Source organism: Diaphorina citri, unplaced genomic scaffold (genome assembly GCF_000475195.1).
Source record: "Diaphorina citri unplaced genomic scaffold, Diaci psyllid genome assembly version 1.1 scaffold81, whole genome shotgun sequence".
Lineage (NCBI taxonomy): Eukaryota > Metazoa > Arthropoda > Insecta > Hemiptera > Psyllidae > Diaphorina > Diaphorina citri.
In genome coordinates this window covers 327,060-343,299 of record NW_007377518.1, presented here as the reverse complement: position 1 = coordinate 343,299, position 16,240 = coordinate 327,060, and the positions used below count along the sequence as shown (strand labels likewise).

The 16,240-nt window shown below is 38.8% G+C and overlaps 2 protein-coding genes across 2 annotated transcripts; both read right to left on the bottom strand.

Moving 5' to 3' along the window:
• Positions 1-208: 208 nt before the first annotated feature.
• On the bottom strand, positions 209-15,848 carry LOC103522912. The gene is made up of 16 exons (XM_026832765.1): positions 15,772-15,848; positions 15,256-15,433; positions 14,335-14,449; positions 13,854-14,115; positions 13,346-13,516; positions 12,320-12,404; positions 11,919-12,061; positions 10,035-10,184; positions 9,528-9,635; positions 8,932-9,016; positions 8,522-8,664; positions 7,589-7,756; positions 3,629-3,806; positions 2,897-3,011; positions 698-711; positions 209-458 (listed from the first exon to the last, which is right to left on the bottom strand). Exons 1-16 carry the CDS (start codon positions 15,826-15,828, stop codon positions 238-240), a joined length of 2,193 nt encoding a protein of 730 aa, XP_026688566.1. The 5' UTR covers positions 15,829-15,848; the 3' UTR covers positions 209-237.
• LOC103522920 (lipase member K-like) lies at positions 663-6,727 on the bottom strand. Its single transcript, XM_026832811.1, has 4 exons — positions 6,118-6,727; positions 3,629-3,806; positions 2,381-2,490; positions 663-714 (listed from the first exon to the last, which is right to left on the bottom strand). Exons 1-4 carry the CDS (start codon positions 6,247-6,249, stop codon positions 706-708), a joined length of 429 nt encoding a protein of 142 aa, XP_026688612.1. The 5' UTR covers positions 6,250-6,727; the 3' UTR covers positions 663-705.
• Positions 15,849-16,240: the final 392 nt, after the last annotated feature.

Sequence of the window (16,240 nt, the reverse complement as noted above, 5' to 3'; positions counted from 1 at the left end):
TGAGCGACACCAAATTACCCAGCTCTGATGCTAAGCCAAATCTGCTAAATTTTATGACTTAACTTGAAGTCGAACCATCACGATCCAAATACCAAATCCCACTCAACGGCGCTAACCTTTACGTTACACTGAGATTTGTTTATATCAAACTTATTAAGACAGTAATGAAATAAATAATATGACAAAATATCACAGAATGAAAATAAATAAAAACACTGGTCAATTTACTCATCTCACTTATCGTTTATTTTGTACTTTGTTTCTAGTGTTGTCCATCAAATCGATGGCTTTCTCGAACACCATTTTCTTCGCATCTTTGCCCCAGATGAAGTCCATATGATTGAATGTTGACTTGGGGAGTAAATTGAGCGACACCAAATTACCCAGCTCTGATGCTAAGCGGTCCACGTTCTGGAAAAAGGAAAGTGGACTCCGTTTTAGTATCAGGGACAGAAATTCTGGACAGTGTACAAGGCGTCTTTTTCAATTCAATTAAATCGTTTTTTTTTTATTAAATATAAATGAGAGAGAAGTAATATTTGCCAGCCTAGTTAGCTTGGAGGGGAGGGTAATAGAGTAGCTACTTTAATCGAATAGCGACCAGTGGCGGCAAGTGTATACAGATTGACGATACGAGTTGATGAGAATTAATAGCAGGTCAGAATGTAGTCGATCAGGGACGGGACGTCGAATTTGCCCATCTCGTCAAAACTGTGGGAGTTAAAGAGAATTAGAGAATATGTGTGGGAGAGGGAGAGAGAGAGTGTTGAGTGAGTGAGAGAGAGAGAGAGAGAGAAAGAAAGAGAGATAGAGGAAGAGAGAGAGAGGGGGGGAGAGAGAGATAGAGTAAGAGAGGGGGAGAGAGAGATAGAGTAAGAGAGGGGGAGAGAGATAGAGTAAGAGAGGGAGAGAGATAGAGAGAAAGAGGGGAGGGAAGAAAATGAAGAACTTCATTAGAAACTTGAGGAAAATCTTCTTCTCCTTTTTCTTCGCCTTTTCCCGTGTTCAGATGGGGTCGGCGTTTTTCATCCGAATCTTAATCAGCCCTGGGGTGATTGCTCTGGCTGACATCTGGTTTTGGCTACGAACATTTTACGAGTGGATGCCCTTCGCACTCAACCTTTGCTATTTCTTTAGTCAGAGAAGAAATTTGAGGAAAATAAGAGAAGTTGATTCAAAAACCCAAGTTGTTTAAAAGACCAAAAGTAGTTCATTGAGCGTGAATGATCACTAACCAGGGCATCTCTCTATAAATAAAATATGAAAAATATTATTATTAAAATAAATTATTAAAATAAATTAAAGGTCACCCAGATTTTCGCACAAGTCATACCTACCTACTCAACCAGTATGACCTTAACAATGTATACAAACTTTGTCCAAAGTTTGTTTTACATTCAAATTCAAAACATCCTCTTAAGGATAAAAAGAAAAGAAAATTGTGTTAAGCATACTTAAATGCTTGTAACTTGTAACACATTTTGTTTCCCACTAAATTTTACGAGTTGTATTCGAACCATCAGCCTCCAGATTCGAAGTCCAGCGAGCTATTAACGACAACAATGAGGTCGGTTGATAATGTTTTGGTAATAATGAAATAAAGCCCAGAAATGGCCGGTAAACTTTTCATTTCGACTTTCAGAGAAAAAAAAAAAAAAAAAAAAAAAAAAAAAAAATTTTATAAACTTCAATCGTGTGTATTTCACCAATGACTTAATGACAGATTTCACTAATGGGAGAATTTTGAATCACCCAAAAAGGATTTTTCAATCATCCAAAAAGGAGTTTTAAATGATCCAAAAAGGAGTTTTTAGTGATCCAAAAAGGAGGAATCCTGTTTGGATCATTAAAACCTCCTTCTTTATCATTAAAAATTCTCCCATTAGTGAAATCTCTCATTAAGTCATTGGGTGAAATCCACCATGAGAGTAACTTACCCTTTCCACTTGGCTCATGTCACCCGGATGACTAATACCAAAGAATGCCGCAATGAAAAAATGGCACAGTGGTAGAGTGACGGAGTTTGGTCCGCAGATGGTTTTAGCAGTACCGACTGTGACCCGACTTCTTGGTAGCAACTCATGAGTATTCAATGCATCATTTGATACCTAGAAAATTGGAATAATCTGTTGTAATCTTCGCTGATTCAATTAACTTTTCTGTATTCATAAGAAATTATCTTATACATACCAACTTTTGTTCGAAAAGCTTTCTTAGAAGTCACTATTGACTTGGGAAAACACCTTTGTATTACCTAGGTATCTGTTGTTAATTTAAAATTTATTCTTAGCGGTGGAGTAAATTCCAGTTGAGATTATGTTATGTAGCTAATGGCTTTTCCCGTGAGTAATACTCACTGAGTACACAATAATGTACGTTCAAGCCAGAATTTAGCGTCAGTTTCGGTCAATGTCTTGTGCTTGTGAGAATAGCAATTGCCTCTGGTGTCTGCCAGCCATACGTCATAACCTCTATCCGCTAACATGAATGCTGTAAGCAGAGTGTACCAGAAATGCCGTCAGGTCAGGAAAGCCCAAGATGTAAGGCATTTATTAAGATTTTTTTTTTTTTTTTTTTTTTTTTAGAGGACTATAATTTTTTAAAACTGTCCCGGCTTTCGGATAAGGATGTAGTCGATCAAGGCTGGCAGGTCGAAAAAGCCATTTTCGTCGAAACTATAATGAAAAGAGGAAGGAAAAATCAAAAGGTACTCAACAGGAGATATGGTTTTAAAGGTAGGGTTTGAAAAAAGAAAAAAAAAATCGCAGAGATCAGTGAAAACCCCAGAAAAGTTATTGCAATTGCGCAACGGTTGGCGAAACCCTGAGGGGATATCATGGTTCGAGAAGCAAATTTCAAGCATACTATGAGTCCTTTTATCACAAGATTTGCATACCTGAAGTCCCAAAATTTGGCGTCAGTTTCCTCGAATATTGTGTGCTTGTGAGAATAATAATTGCCTCTGGTATCTGCTAGCCATACGTCATAACCTCTATCCGCTAACATGAATGCTGTAAGCATATAGCATAACAAGAATGCTGTCAGGACTCAGGCCACAAAATGCCTACAAGGTGGTTAGTATCAAATTACACATACAACGAAATGTCTAATAACTTGGTCTTCCAGCCTATTCCTTCATCAGATCGTTGCGTCTATACACGATTACACGGTATATCAGCAAAATTTCAGATCCAAACTGATCTTTCGATAGATGGTTCCGTTTGTACATGATATTTGTTTCAATTTCAGTCGATTGGATCTGAAATGTGCTCAAATATGGTGTACAAAGAAACCATCCATCGAAAAATGTTTGGAAGAACAAGTTGAGAGACATGTTGTAACGCCTGTACCGGGGTTTACGTATGTTGTAACGTATTTGGCGTGAGTTTTACGGCGTTAGTTTCAAGAGAGGAAGAAGAAGGAGGCAAATGAAGAAGAGGGACAGAGTAGCGTCTGTGAGACATGTCTTACCCAAGAAGAGGGAAGGACATGACAGGAGAAAGCCGTCCCTTCAGAGAATGAACCGTGTCCTGTTTAGGATAAAGTTCGCCCCGAGGGCGACCTAGCACTTTATCGATCGACGAGGTCTACTATACATATGTGGACAAAGCTTTAGATATGCACTTACCCAAGTCGTGTTTGGGACCGCGCAACACCCAAAAATCCGTTGCTAGCAGAAGTCCATGAGTAATCAGAACTGCTGGTCCGTCCTGATTTGGAATTCGAAACATATTGAGCAGAAATCCGTCACCTGATTCTATAATGTGTTTCTCTACAGGGTAGCCGAAACTTTTGACGACCTCTGCCTGGAATCAGAAGGGAAATTAAACGAGGTTCAAACACAACCGTCACCCAAAGTTGTGACTTTGCCCAGAAATGAATAGCTGCAAGAAAAAACAGCGCTGCTGTGAAAGAGATATTTGACTCAAAGGATAAGTAATGTCATACAAGAGAGACAATGTGTCGTGGGCACTGTTGTTGATATGTAAATGGGCGAAGTGTTTCATTTGTGAATGTACTTTATTTATTTGTATTTTACGGCAAAGCAAAGAAAGATTGTATTTTACTATTATAGGTATTACTGAACTATTCGTCTACCTACTTAGTAGAGAGAAGAAGGACAAGATGGGAGAGAAAGCCATCCGTTCCGAGAACGAACATTCTCCGTTCAGTATAAAATTCGCCGCAGGCGGGAATGAACATGCGGCCTAGCGCTTACAAGGCAGACGCGCTACCAACCAAGCTAACTAGGCTGGCTGTCCAAGTGAATAATTATATGTGTACTTACCCAAGTCTTCTTTTGGGCCGCGCAAAACCCAAGTATCTGACGCCAGTAGAATTCCATGAGTAATCAGAACTGCTGGTCCGTCCTGATTTGGAATTCGAAACATATTGAGCAGAAATCCGTCACCTGATTCTATAATGTGTCGTAAACTCAAGAAAGCAGAAATATGTGACTGCATGTGTCGGAGTTTGTTTGAATATCTCAACCCATCAGGGCCGTACTTATGAGAGGCCTAAATACGGCTGTGACCTAGACTCCCCCGGTATATGACTGTTTGGACTCTTACCGTTTGTCAATATTTTCTACGCTTGAAGTAAAAAGTGGGGAGTCCATGCAGAGTAGTTTGTGGAAACCATTAGTTTAATTTTCAGGGGGAAAAACGAGCTGGTATAAAGCCCGATAGTAAACCTACACAAAACTTTACTTACGGCTTAATCCGAGTTGTAGCAGGTGATCGAACGTTTTGATAGAGGTACCTGACGGTATTGTACTGGTGAAGTTGGGGACATAACGCTGTGAATCAGACGAAACATCAAACATCAGGACTATTGGATTATCTGCTTGGGTCCAGAATCAGAGTTTAAACTCTGTTTAAGTTTAATTCTCGAATTAAGCAATCTTATCGGTTGATTTCAAAAAATTCAGCTAACCAGATTGCTTTTGACTGTATTGTGTTTGCACAAAGCTTATGGTACCTGAGAGCAATGTGATTTTTCCATTTCTTTAGCCTAAACCTAAATCACATTAATCCAAGAGTTTACTCACTTAGTGGACCCGGGCATAAATGATATAAACAATACTACTTCACTCTTGTTGGACCTTCAGAAAGTTATCGAGTCTTCCATTGAAGTATTTAAAAATATTAAGATTCATGTAAATTCATACACGGAGTCGGTCAAGTGTGTAATAGACAATATAAGTGGTACTTATTATAAGTAATAATGCTTGTTCGATAGACGTTTAACGTCACGGTATAATTTCTAAGGTCTTCAGTGACGGGGGATTTGCCCTCACATTAACCTCACCCAAGTCACCCAACCTGAGTGGGACCGGGAAAAGCTAGCAGCATGCGATTGTCCAGAATGTCACCCGTCTGAATACTACTTTTTTAGCGACTTTCTATAAACTTCCATCGTATATTTCACCAATGACTTAATGACAGATTTCACTAATGGGAGAATTTTGAATCACCCAAAAAGGATTTTTCAATCATCCAAAAAGGAGTTTTAAATGATCCAAAAAGGAGTTTTTTTATTTGTATTTTAGTGATTCAAAAAGGAGGAGTTTAAAAAAAAAAATCCTGTTTGGATCATTAAAACCTCCTTCTTTATCATTAAAAATTCTCCCATTAGTGAAATCTCTCATTAAGTCATTGGGTGAAATCCTACTTAGTACCTATAATTGCCTACTACCTACCAATCTGAACTATGACAAACGTAGACAGAGAAGAGACACAATTAGGACTAATGTTTCACAGACTCTTTACTTTACTTTGTCTAATTCGAGACAGCGTATTGACTCACTTTGTCTCGTTTGAGACAAAAGAAGATCAACCGCACAACAAGTGTCTTAATCGCAAGATTAGTGAGGCATTACGTCTGAGGAAAAAAAATCTAGTGAGATTAAATTCTACGAAATAAAATGATAACTCCGGTGTAACAGTTCCCTTAAAACTTAAAAGTCAGAAATCTAGGGATGAATTTCATCGATATTTTTCAAGCCCCTACAAGGCCCGTTAAGTTCAATTTGATTTGTATAGGTTTTACAGGGTTGTTAAGGTAAGAAGCTGTTAGGGACTAAAAAAGGTTGGTGAAACCTATCCTAAAACTTACCGTGGTCCTGTTTGACACTCGTTCTGTGCTGGAGAATATTGTAGCCGCCTGGAAATGACCTGCCATGACTACCAACATACAGCATAGCGTGATATGACACCGGGATATGATGGGAAGGCGTGAAAGCTCCATGATTTACGTGAGATGTTGAAAAGTGGATTTAATATTAGGAACCGTTTTTTGAACGCGATGTTAAAACGTGCGGGGTTTTATAAGAGGGGTGAATAAATTTTCAGGTTTCTTTTTGAGTAAATAATATAATTGAAAAAAAAAAAAAAAATGATCTGATAAATCTACAAATAACTTATTTTTAATCAAAAATGCTTTCGTTTAACCCAATAATTTCGTTCAAATCGCACTTTTCACTCGCTGTCTTACGGTGGAAGTTGGTTCAGTCAAAGGGCTACAAAAATCAAAAGATGATGTTATTATCTGGGCTCAATAAGTAATTTTTCATTTGCCCTTGTAAGGTTAATTATTATTATTTATTTTATCGGATTATCATCGCATCGCAACAAATAAAATTATTGTCATTAAATTAAGCTGCACACAACAGTTTGATACAAAATGCAGAATAATAAACATCGATGTCCATCGTAAATGACTTGGTACTTTGACGAAAAAAAAAAAATCAAATATTGCCTTGATAACTTGACTTGGGAAAAAAAAAAAAAAAATCTTGCAAAATCGCCAATTTTTTCCTCGATGTATTTTACGGCAAGTTCTCTTCTTTGAAGACGAAAAATATGGAATATACGGTCTGGTATAACGCAACCGACTGAATGCAATAAACTGGTAGGATTATTCTTGAGGTCGTGCGACCTTCACTTACTAACGCATTGAGGTCACCGAGTGAATCTTGCAACCTCACAGCCATAATAAACTTGTGAGGGGGTTGATTGACCTCTGTGGATTTTTTTCTTTCACCCAAAAACATTTCGCATGCCTACAAAAATCGCTAGTTTTTTTTTTTAAGAAAAAGAAACCTTGGAAAAATTTCTCTTAAAAAAAACTCTGTCAGGTTAAGTTAGGTTTCAAGGGTAGCGCGTCTGCCTTAAAAGAGCTAGCTCGCTGGTTCGATTCCCGAACGAGAACTTCATCCTATAGTTCCTATACAGATAAGTTTCGTTCGCCGAACGGCTGGCTTTCTCCTATCCTGTCCGTCCTTCTCTTTCCGCTTTCGGGAGAATCTATCAAAGTTCTTAAAAAAAGTTAATTTTTTAACAACAAAATACATGTGCCCAAGTCAGGGCCGTGCTCCAAATTTTCAGAGTCTTGCCTTCAGTACAGGAGGTGGCCGGCCCTCGACCCCAATTTTTCGGAGTCTGACATACAGTAGAGGAGAAAACTGAAGCTCGAGGGGGGACCCGGACCCCTCCCTAAATACGGCCCTGACCCAAGTTGTTGTAAATCATATGTCATCTCCTACCTGAGGAAATAAAAACGCAATGTCAAATATCTGCAGAGCTCATCTTCTGTACTGTATTGTACTACCGGTTTCTAAAAGACGGACTATTTTATTGTAGGCCATTACCCTGGCGTCCTTCCCCCATATGAAATCCAGATGGTTGAAGTTAGGCACGGTCACTTTATCAACGGACACGAGGTTGGGTAGCTCTGAGGCCATCCGGTCCACATTCTGGAACAGGGAAAACATGGGGGTTAATATTAATATACTGACTAAAAAAAAAAAAAAAAAAAAAAAAAAAAAAAAAGGGGGAAACAACACACCACTTTCTAAAAAAAAAAAAAAAAACAAAAATCAAAAACAGTGGACTTCGAAAATTTTTGACCATTCCGAACTTCAATACTGTTGACCTAAAAATTTAAGAAAAAAAAAAAAAAAAAAAAAAAAAAAAAAACAGGGGACTTTAAAACGGATATTTCCACCCATTTCCCGATTTTGAAAATGTGGACGGATTGCAATACTTTTCATTACAGCTTCTTGTTCTGTACAGCTTCGCTATAGTTAGGTACTGTATCTAATAGAAAGTAAAAAGTAATAAATGACACTCTAAACATGGGATAAGACAAAAATATTGAACGACTTGAAAGAAAAAGATGTTCTAAACATAGGAAATTAATATAAAAATATTCAATGTTTTGTCTGGCTGTGGGACTTTAAATAGGGAGCACACCAGCCTGACATTTCCCTTGCTAAAGAAATAGCAAAGCTTGAGTGCGGAGGGCATCCACTCGTAAAACATTTGTAACCAAAATTAAATGTCAGATGTCAGCCCAAAGACAATCATTCCAGGGCTGATTGAGAGAAGGACAAAAAAGTCGAGATCATCATTACATTTCGAGTAAAATGGGGAAAAAATGAGGACATTCGTGTATTAAGTAAAACAGATAGAAAGTTTAAAAAATAGAGAAAAGGGTAATAAAACCCTGTGTAAATTACCTTGGGTGCTATCAGCATATCACTGACAGAATAGAATAATGCTACAGGGACGGTAACCTTGGCCAAATCATATTGAGGTACATTTCGACTTCCGTAGCGCTCTAGGTTTCCTTTGGGCCCTAAGTCATAATGCTGAAATTTACCTGAAAAAATAAAATAAATAATAATAAATGAAATAATAAAAATAAAATAAAACATAAATATGCAGAAAAACAAGATGATCCATCAATGCCTCAAAAGTACAAGTGCGACAAATCAAATCACAGTATTTTTTCCTCAAAAATCTTATGGTTTCATTGTTACATATTTCAATTTGGTCCAATATATTAATACAGAATTAAATTTATTCTTCCTTCTTATTTTGTTCTATTATGAAATGAATTCCAAGTGTGTTGGTAAATTTTACTTACGTGCCAGTGCTAGTTGCATTAAATGATCGAACGTTCTGAACGATGTACCTGCAGGTATTACACTGGTGAAGTTGGCAACATAGCGCTGTGAATCAAAATGGATACGGGGATGTTAGAGAGTTAGAAACAGTTTTGCCACTGCCCCTTTGAGTAAAACACCGCTTACTTCAAAGCACATTATTTTGTACCCAATCCATGCCTATCCGAGAACAGGAAAGTACGGTTAGAAAATGTCTGTCCCAACCGGGATTCGAATCCAGCACCTTCAGGTTGATTCTTACGCCCGATCTTACTTACCACAGACAGTTTTCAGTTAATCTAGAGTTTAAGAAATACTGGGCTGTATAAATCAAATGGGTGACGTCAAAGAAAACCCTTGACACTGTGTTAACTCTCAGTGGTAAGATCGGTCATTGGTGTTTTTAAATACTCGGCGATAGAGGTAGACTAGGAAAAGGATTACCACATCAGATCACTTTAGGATTGAGTACAATATTCAAAACTAAGCTGGATATTAGGTACTTTTGGACCCCGGTAACCTCTAGGATTAAGACCCGGTTGAGATTCGAACCCAGGCCCCAGAGAATTCAACTTACCTTTTCAACCTGACTCATGTATCCCGGAGGACTAACTCCGAAGAAGGCCGAAATTATGAAATGGCACAGTGGTAGAGTGATCGCATTTGGTCCACAGAAGGTTTGGATCTAAAATGTGCTCAAATATGGTGTACAAAGCAAGCATCCATCGAAAAATCAGTTTGGAAGATCAAGTTGAGAGACATGTTGTAACGCCTGTACCGGGCTTTGCGTATGTTGTAACGTATTTGGCGTGAGTTTTACGGCGTTAGTTTCAAGAGAGGAAGTAGAAGGAGGCAAATGAAGAAGAGGGGCAGAGTAGCGTCTGTGAGACATATCTTACCCAAGAAGAGGGAAGGACATGATAGGAGAAAGCCGTCCCTTCAGAGAATGAACCGTGTCCTGGTTAGGATAAAGTTCGCCCCGGGGGCGACCTAGCACTTTATCCATCGACGAGGTCTACTATACATATGTGGACAAAGCTTTAGATATGCACTTACCCAAGTCGTGTTTGGGACCGCGTAACACCCAAAAGTCCGTTGCTAGCAGAAGTCCATGAGTAATGAGAACTGCTGGTCCGTACTGATTTGGAATTCGAAACATATTGAGCAGAAATCCGTCACCTGATTCTATAATGTGCTTCTCTACAGGGTAGCCGAAACTTTGGATGAGCTCTGCCTGAAATCAGAGCCAACGGGAAAAGTAAAGTCAGGAGGAAAGTTACAGGTTTAAATAGCTGACAACATGCCTCACAAAAGAGTAGAAGGAGGAGGAAAAAGAGAAGAGGGAAAACGAGAAGGAGAAGAAGGAAGAGGGAAAAGAAGGGACGAGAAAAAGAAGAAAAAGGAAGAGGAAGAAGAGGAGAAGGAAAAGAAAGGAGGAGGAAGAGGAAGAGGGAAAAGAAGGGACGAGAAAAAGAAGAAAAAGGAAGAGGAAGAAGAGGAGAAGGAAAAGAAAGGAGGAGGAAGAGGAGTTGAGGAGAAGGAGGTGGAAGAATTAGAAAGCAAAAAAGGAACAGAAGGAAAAAGAGGAAGAAAAGAAAGGGCGTCAATCACAGACATGGGTTACTCTATCCCAATTTCCGGTCATAACCTTACCGTGGTTCTGTTCCCAAAAGTGGAGAATGTTGTGGCCCCCTGGAAATGTCCTGCCATGACCAACAACCATAGCGTGACGTAACTCCACAATATGGTTCCTGACGTCATCTCCACTTGACAAAAACTCAATAAAGCGGTCCAATTTTTTCGTCCCGAATGTGTTGCTAAAGATGATTGTGTTAGAGGACGGTGTTCTAATTTTTAATAATTAACAATACTGATTACTGAGAGTACTAAATAATTATTTTTGGCAAAACGGAAAAGGTGAATTTGAAACCGACTAATTTTTAATTAACTTAGTAAATCTCAATGCCTACCAATCTTGTAAAAGCATCAAATCTAGAGTTTGATTGAGTAACACTTATCCTTAACTGTAACATATGGTTATCAAGGCAAACAAGACCTCTAACTTCAGTCGTAATCACTGGACCCCTTCTCATTGCTTAAGATCGGAAATTTTGGTGTTCAATCTAGATACCACGTGAAGTGAGAGGCTTGAAATCAGTAATCTGGTTATTGAACGAAGCAGGTTTCCGACATCTTGTTGAACTGATTTATTTTGATCCAAAGATGTAACTTTGGGAGGAGAAGGAGGTGGATTACTTCAAGCCACGTTCTTTTACATCTCGGGAAGTTACTTTACAACTAACTGTAATTAAACTCACATGAAGGGGTAAACGCTTCGATGTGCGAAACACCTCGCTAGGTGACATGAAAATGTACCTGATTCACTCGACTCCGCCCATGCCTATTCAAGAACGGAAAAGTCTGGTTAAAAAATTTCCATCCTGGTCGGGATTCGAACCCAGCACCTCCGGGTTAAGAGTGAGTGCTCTGACCACTCGGCCACAGACGTGGACAATTCAGTTTTTTTATGCTATTATTTATTTATCATTAAAGTGCGTCAATAACAGTATATGGTATTCAGTAGCTGTATGTGTGTGGTATTGATACGCGCCATTGAGAATGAGTAGGGTCATTCGTATGCTACGGTAGTTACTAATATTCAATGTTTTGTCTGGCTGTGGGACTTTAAATAGGGAGCACACCAGCCTGACATTTCCCTTGCTAAAGAAATAGCAAAGCTTGAGTGCGGAGGGCATCCACTCGTAAAACATTTGTAACCAAAATTAAATGTCAGATGTCAGCCCAAAGACAATCATTCCAGGGCTGATTGAGAGAAGGACAAAAAAGTCGAGATCATCATTACATTTCGAGTAAAATGGGGAAAAAATGAGGACATTCGTGTATTAAGTAAAACAGATAGAAAGTTTAAAAAATAGAGAAAAGGGTAATAAAACGCTGTGTAAATTACCTTGGGTGCTATCAGCATATCACTGACAGAATAGAATAATGCTACAGGGACGGTAACCTTGGCCAAATCATATTGAGGTACATTTCGACTTCCGTAGCGCTCTAGGTTTCCTTTGGGCCCGAAGTCATAATGCTGAAATTTACCTGAAAAAATAAAATAAATAATAATAAATGAAATAATAAAAATAAAATAAAACATAAATATGCAGAAAAACAAGATGATCCAGCAATGCCTCAAAAGTACAAGTGCGACAAATCAAATCACAGTATTTTTTCCTCAAAAATCTTATGGTTTCATTATTATTTCAATTTGGTCCAATATATTAATACAGAATTTATTCTTCCTTCTTACTTTGTTCTATTATGAAATGAATTCCAAGTGTGTTGGTAAGTTTTACTTACGTGCCAGTGCTAGTTGCATTAAATGATCGAACGTTCTGAACGATGTACCTGCAGGTATTACACTGGTGAAGTTGGCAACATAGCGCTGTGAATCAAAATGGATACGGGGATGTTAGAAACAGTTTTGCCACTGCCCTTTTGAGTAAAACACCGCTTATTTCAAAGCACATTTTTTTTTTTCTTTTGTACCCAATCCATGCCTATCCGAGAACAGGAAAGTACGGTTAGAAAATGTCTGTCCCAGCCGGGATTCGAAGCCAGCACCTTCAGGTTGATTCTTACGCCCGATCTTACCACAGACAGTTTTCAGTTAATCTAGAGTTTGTTGTTGTTTGCAAATGTCGGGTTATTTGACTACTAGGTCATTTTACCTCTGGCTTCCCAATATTTACCTACAAATGTCATTGCTGGCTTCCAAGGCAGGACAGGAGTTCAGGTGAACTGAGTTCATAGGACTGTTTAAGGAACATAAGGAACAAATAGGAGAGGTTTTTAGACCAAAGCGGTGGAGATGTTCAGCCAAACAGTCATGCCCAGTGAGCAGTCGAAAATGAGCAACAGCGACCTTTCTCTAGAGTTTAAGAAATACTGGGCTGTATAAATCAAATGAGTGACGTCAAAGAAAATCCTTGACACAGTGTTAACTCTCAGTGGTAAGATCGGCCATTGGTGTTTTTAAATACTCGGCAATAGAGGTAGATGTTAATTTAGAAATTTCTAGAAACAGGGAGCGAACATTTTCGTGTAAGTCTCAAGATTATATTTTAAAGACTCCTTCTCTCAACTGGCCGTCTTCGACATGTACTCTCACAGTAGACTAGGAAAAGGATTACCACATCAGATTACTTTAGGATTGACTCAATCAAGTATGTTATATTTATTTTGAGAATCAACCACAGAAAAACATAGTAATTGAGTACAATATTCAAAACTAAGCTGGATATTAGGTACTTTTGGACCCGGGTAACCTATAGGATTAAGACCCCGTTTGAGATTCGAACCCAGGCCCCAGAGAATTCAACTTACCTTTTCAACCTGACTCATGTCTCCCGGAGGACTAACTCCGAAGAAGGCCGAAATTATGAAATGGCACAGTGGTAGAGTGATGGCATTTGGTCCACAGAAGGTCTTGGTTGTAGTGACTGCGGCCCGATTTCTCGGTAGCACCTCATATGTTCTCAAAACATCAGAGGATTTCTGTAAAATGAAATTTCAAATTTGTTTAATGTAGGTCTGTATAACCTCAAAACTAATAGTAAAACTGTCCATCTGATGAGAGGCATACTACGGGATGGGCATGATACGACACAGAACACAAATAGAAACGGCAATGAAACAGTTTTTTCAAGCCTTGTTTGAATATGAACTTGAACCATCTTAAAATGAGCCTCACGTAAAAGCAGAATATAAATTAGTATTTCTTTGACTTTTCCCCTAATAAACAAGAAAAAAATACCAATTCCATGGGCCCTGGCGAGGAATGCAGAATTTTATACTCCTGAACTATCTGAACAAATCTATCCAAGTTTCTTACCTTTAGCACATTCCTTACATAGCGGGCAGTCCTCATAGATGCATTATCAGGTAAAAAGAGCAACTTGTCAAAGTACGCAGCAGGAGCAAGGCCTATCATGAGATGTATCTTATCATTGTACTCGGGCCTTGTATTACACATGGCGAAGAACATGGTAGTGCCTAGAGAGTGCCCAATGTAGAATATACGGGACTGTCCCGGCTTCCGAATCAGAATGTAGTCGATTAGGGCTGGTAGGTCGAAAAAGCCATTTTCGTCGAAACTGTAATGAAAAGAGAAAGGAAAAATCAATAGGTACTCAACAGGAGATATGGTTTTAAAGGTAGGGTTTGAAAAAAGAAAAAAAATCGCAGAGATCAGTGAAAACCCCATAAAAGTTATTGCAATTGTGCAACGGTTGGCGAAACCCTGAGGGGATATCATGGTTCAAGAAGCAAATTTCAAGCAAATTATGAGTCCTTTTATCACAAGATTTGCATACCTGAAGTCCCAAAATTTGGCGTCAGTTTCCTCGAATATTGTGTGCTTGTGAGAATAATAATTGCCTCTGGTATCTGCCAGCCATACGTCATAACCTCTATCCGCCAACATGAATGCTGTAAGCAGATTAGAATAAGAATTTTGTCAGAACTCAGTTCACAAATGCCTACAAGGTGGTTAAGTATCAAATTAACACATACAACGAAATATCTAATAACTTGGTCTTCCAGCCTATTCTTTCATCAGATCGTTGCGTCTATACACGATTACACCGTATTTCAGCAACATTTCAGATCCAAACTGATCTTTCGATAGATGGTTCCGTTTGTACATGATATTTGTTTCAATTTCAGTCGTTTGGAGGTGGTTAGTATCAAATTACACATACAACGAAATGTCTAATAACTTGGTCTTCCAGCCTATTCTTTCATCAGATCGTTGCGTCTATACACGATTACACGGTATTTCAGCAACATTTCAGATCCAAACTGATCTTTCGATAGATGGTTCCGTTTGTACATGATATTTGTTTCAATTTCAGTCGATTGGATCTGAAATGTGCTCAAATATGGTGTACAAAGCAACCATCCATCGAAAAATCAGTTTGGAAGACCAAGTTGAGAGACATGTTGTAACGCCTGTACCGGGTTTTGCGTATGTTGTAACATATTTGGCGTGAGTTTTCCGGCGTCAGTTTCAAGAGAGGAAGAAGAAGGAGGCAAATGAAGAGGAGGGGCAGAGTAGCGTCTGTGAGACATATCTTACCCAAGAAGAGGGAAGGACATGATAGGAGAAAGCCGTCCCTTCAGAGAATGAACCGTGTCCTGGTTAGGATAAAGTTCGCCCCGGGGGCGACCTAGCACTTTATCCATCGACGAGGTCTACTATACATATGTGGACAAAGCTTTAGATATGCACTTACCCAAGTCGTGTTTGGGACCGCGTAACACCCAAAAGTCCGTTGCTAGCAGAAGTCCATGAGTAATGAGAACTGCTGGTCCGTACTGATTTGGAATTCGAAACATATTGAGCAGAAATCCGTCACCTGATTCTATAATGTGCTTCTCTACAGGGTAGCCGAAACTTTGGATGAGCTCTGCCTGAAATCAGAGCCAACGGGAAAAGTAAAGTCAGGAGGAAAGTTACAGGTTTAAATAGCTGACAACATGCCTCACAAAAGAGTAGAAGGAGGAGGAAAAAGAGAAGAGGGAAAACGAGAAGGAGAAGAAGGAAGAGGGAAAAGAAGGGACGAGAAAAAGAAGAAAAAGGAAGAGGAAGAAGAGGAGAAGGAAAAGAAAGGAGGAGGAAGAGGAGTTGAGGAGAAGGAGGTGGAAGAATTAGAAAGCAAAAAAGGAACAGAAGGAAAAAGAGGAAGAAAAGAAAGGGCGTCAATCACAGACATGGGTTACTCTATCCCAATTTCCGGTCATAACCTTACCGTGGTTCTGTTCCCAAAAGTGGAGAATGTTGTGGCCCCCTGGAAATGTCCTGCCATGACCAACAACCATAGCGTGATATAACTCCGCAATATGATACCTGACTTCATCATAAACTTCACTAAAACTCGAAAAATCTATCCAATTTTTTTTTCCCCGAACGTGTTGCGAAAGATGATTGTGTTAGAGGACGGTGTTCTAATTTTTTGACCGCTTTTGGTTTTTCAATAGGATAAGGAAAGTCGTGTGATGTTCACACCGGATTTTTAATAATTAACAATACTGATTACTGAGAGTACTAAATAATTATTTTTGGCAAACGGAAAAGGTGAATTTGAAACCGACTAATCTTTAATTATCTTGATAAATCTCAATGAACCAATCTTGTAAAAGTATCAAATCTAGAGATTGATTGAGTAACACTTATCCTTAACTTTAGCATATGGTTATCAAGGCAAACGAGACCTCTGT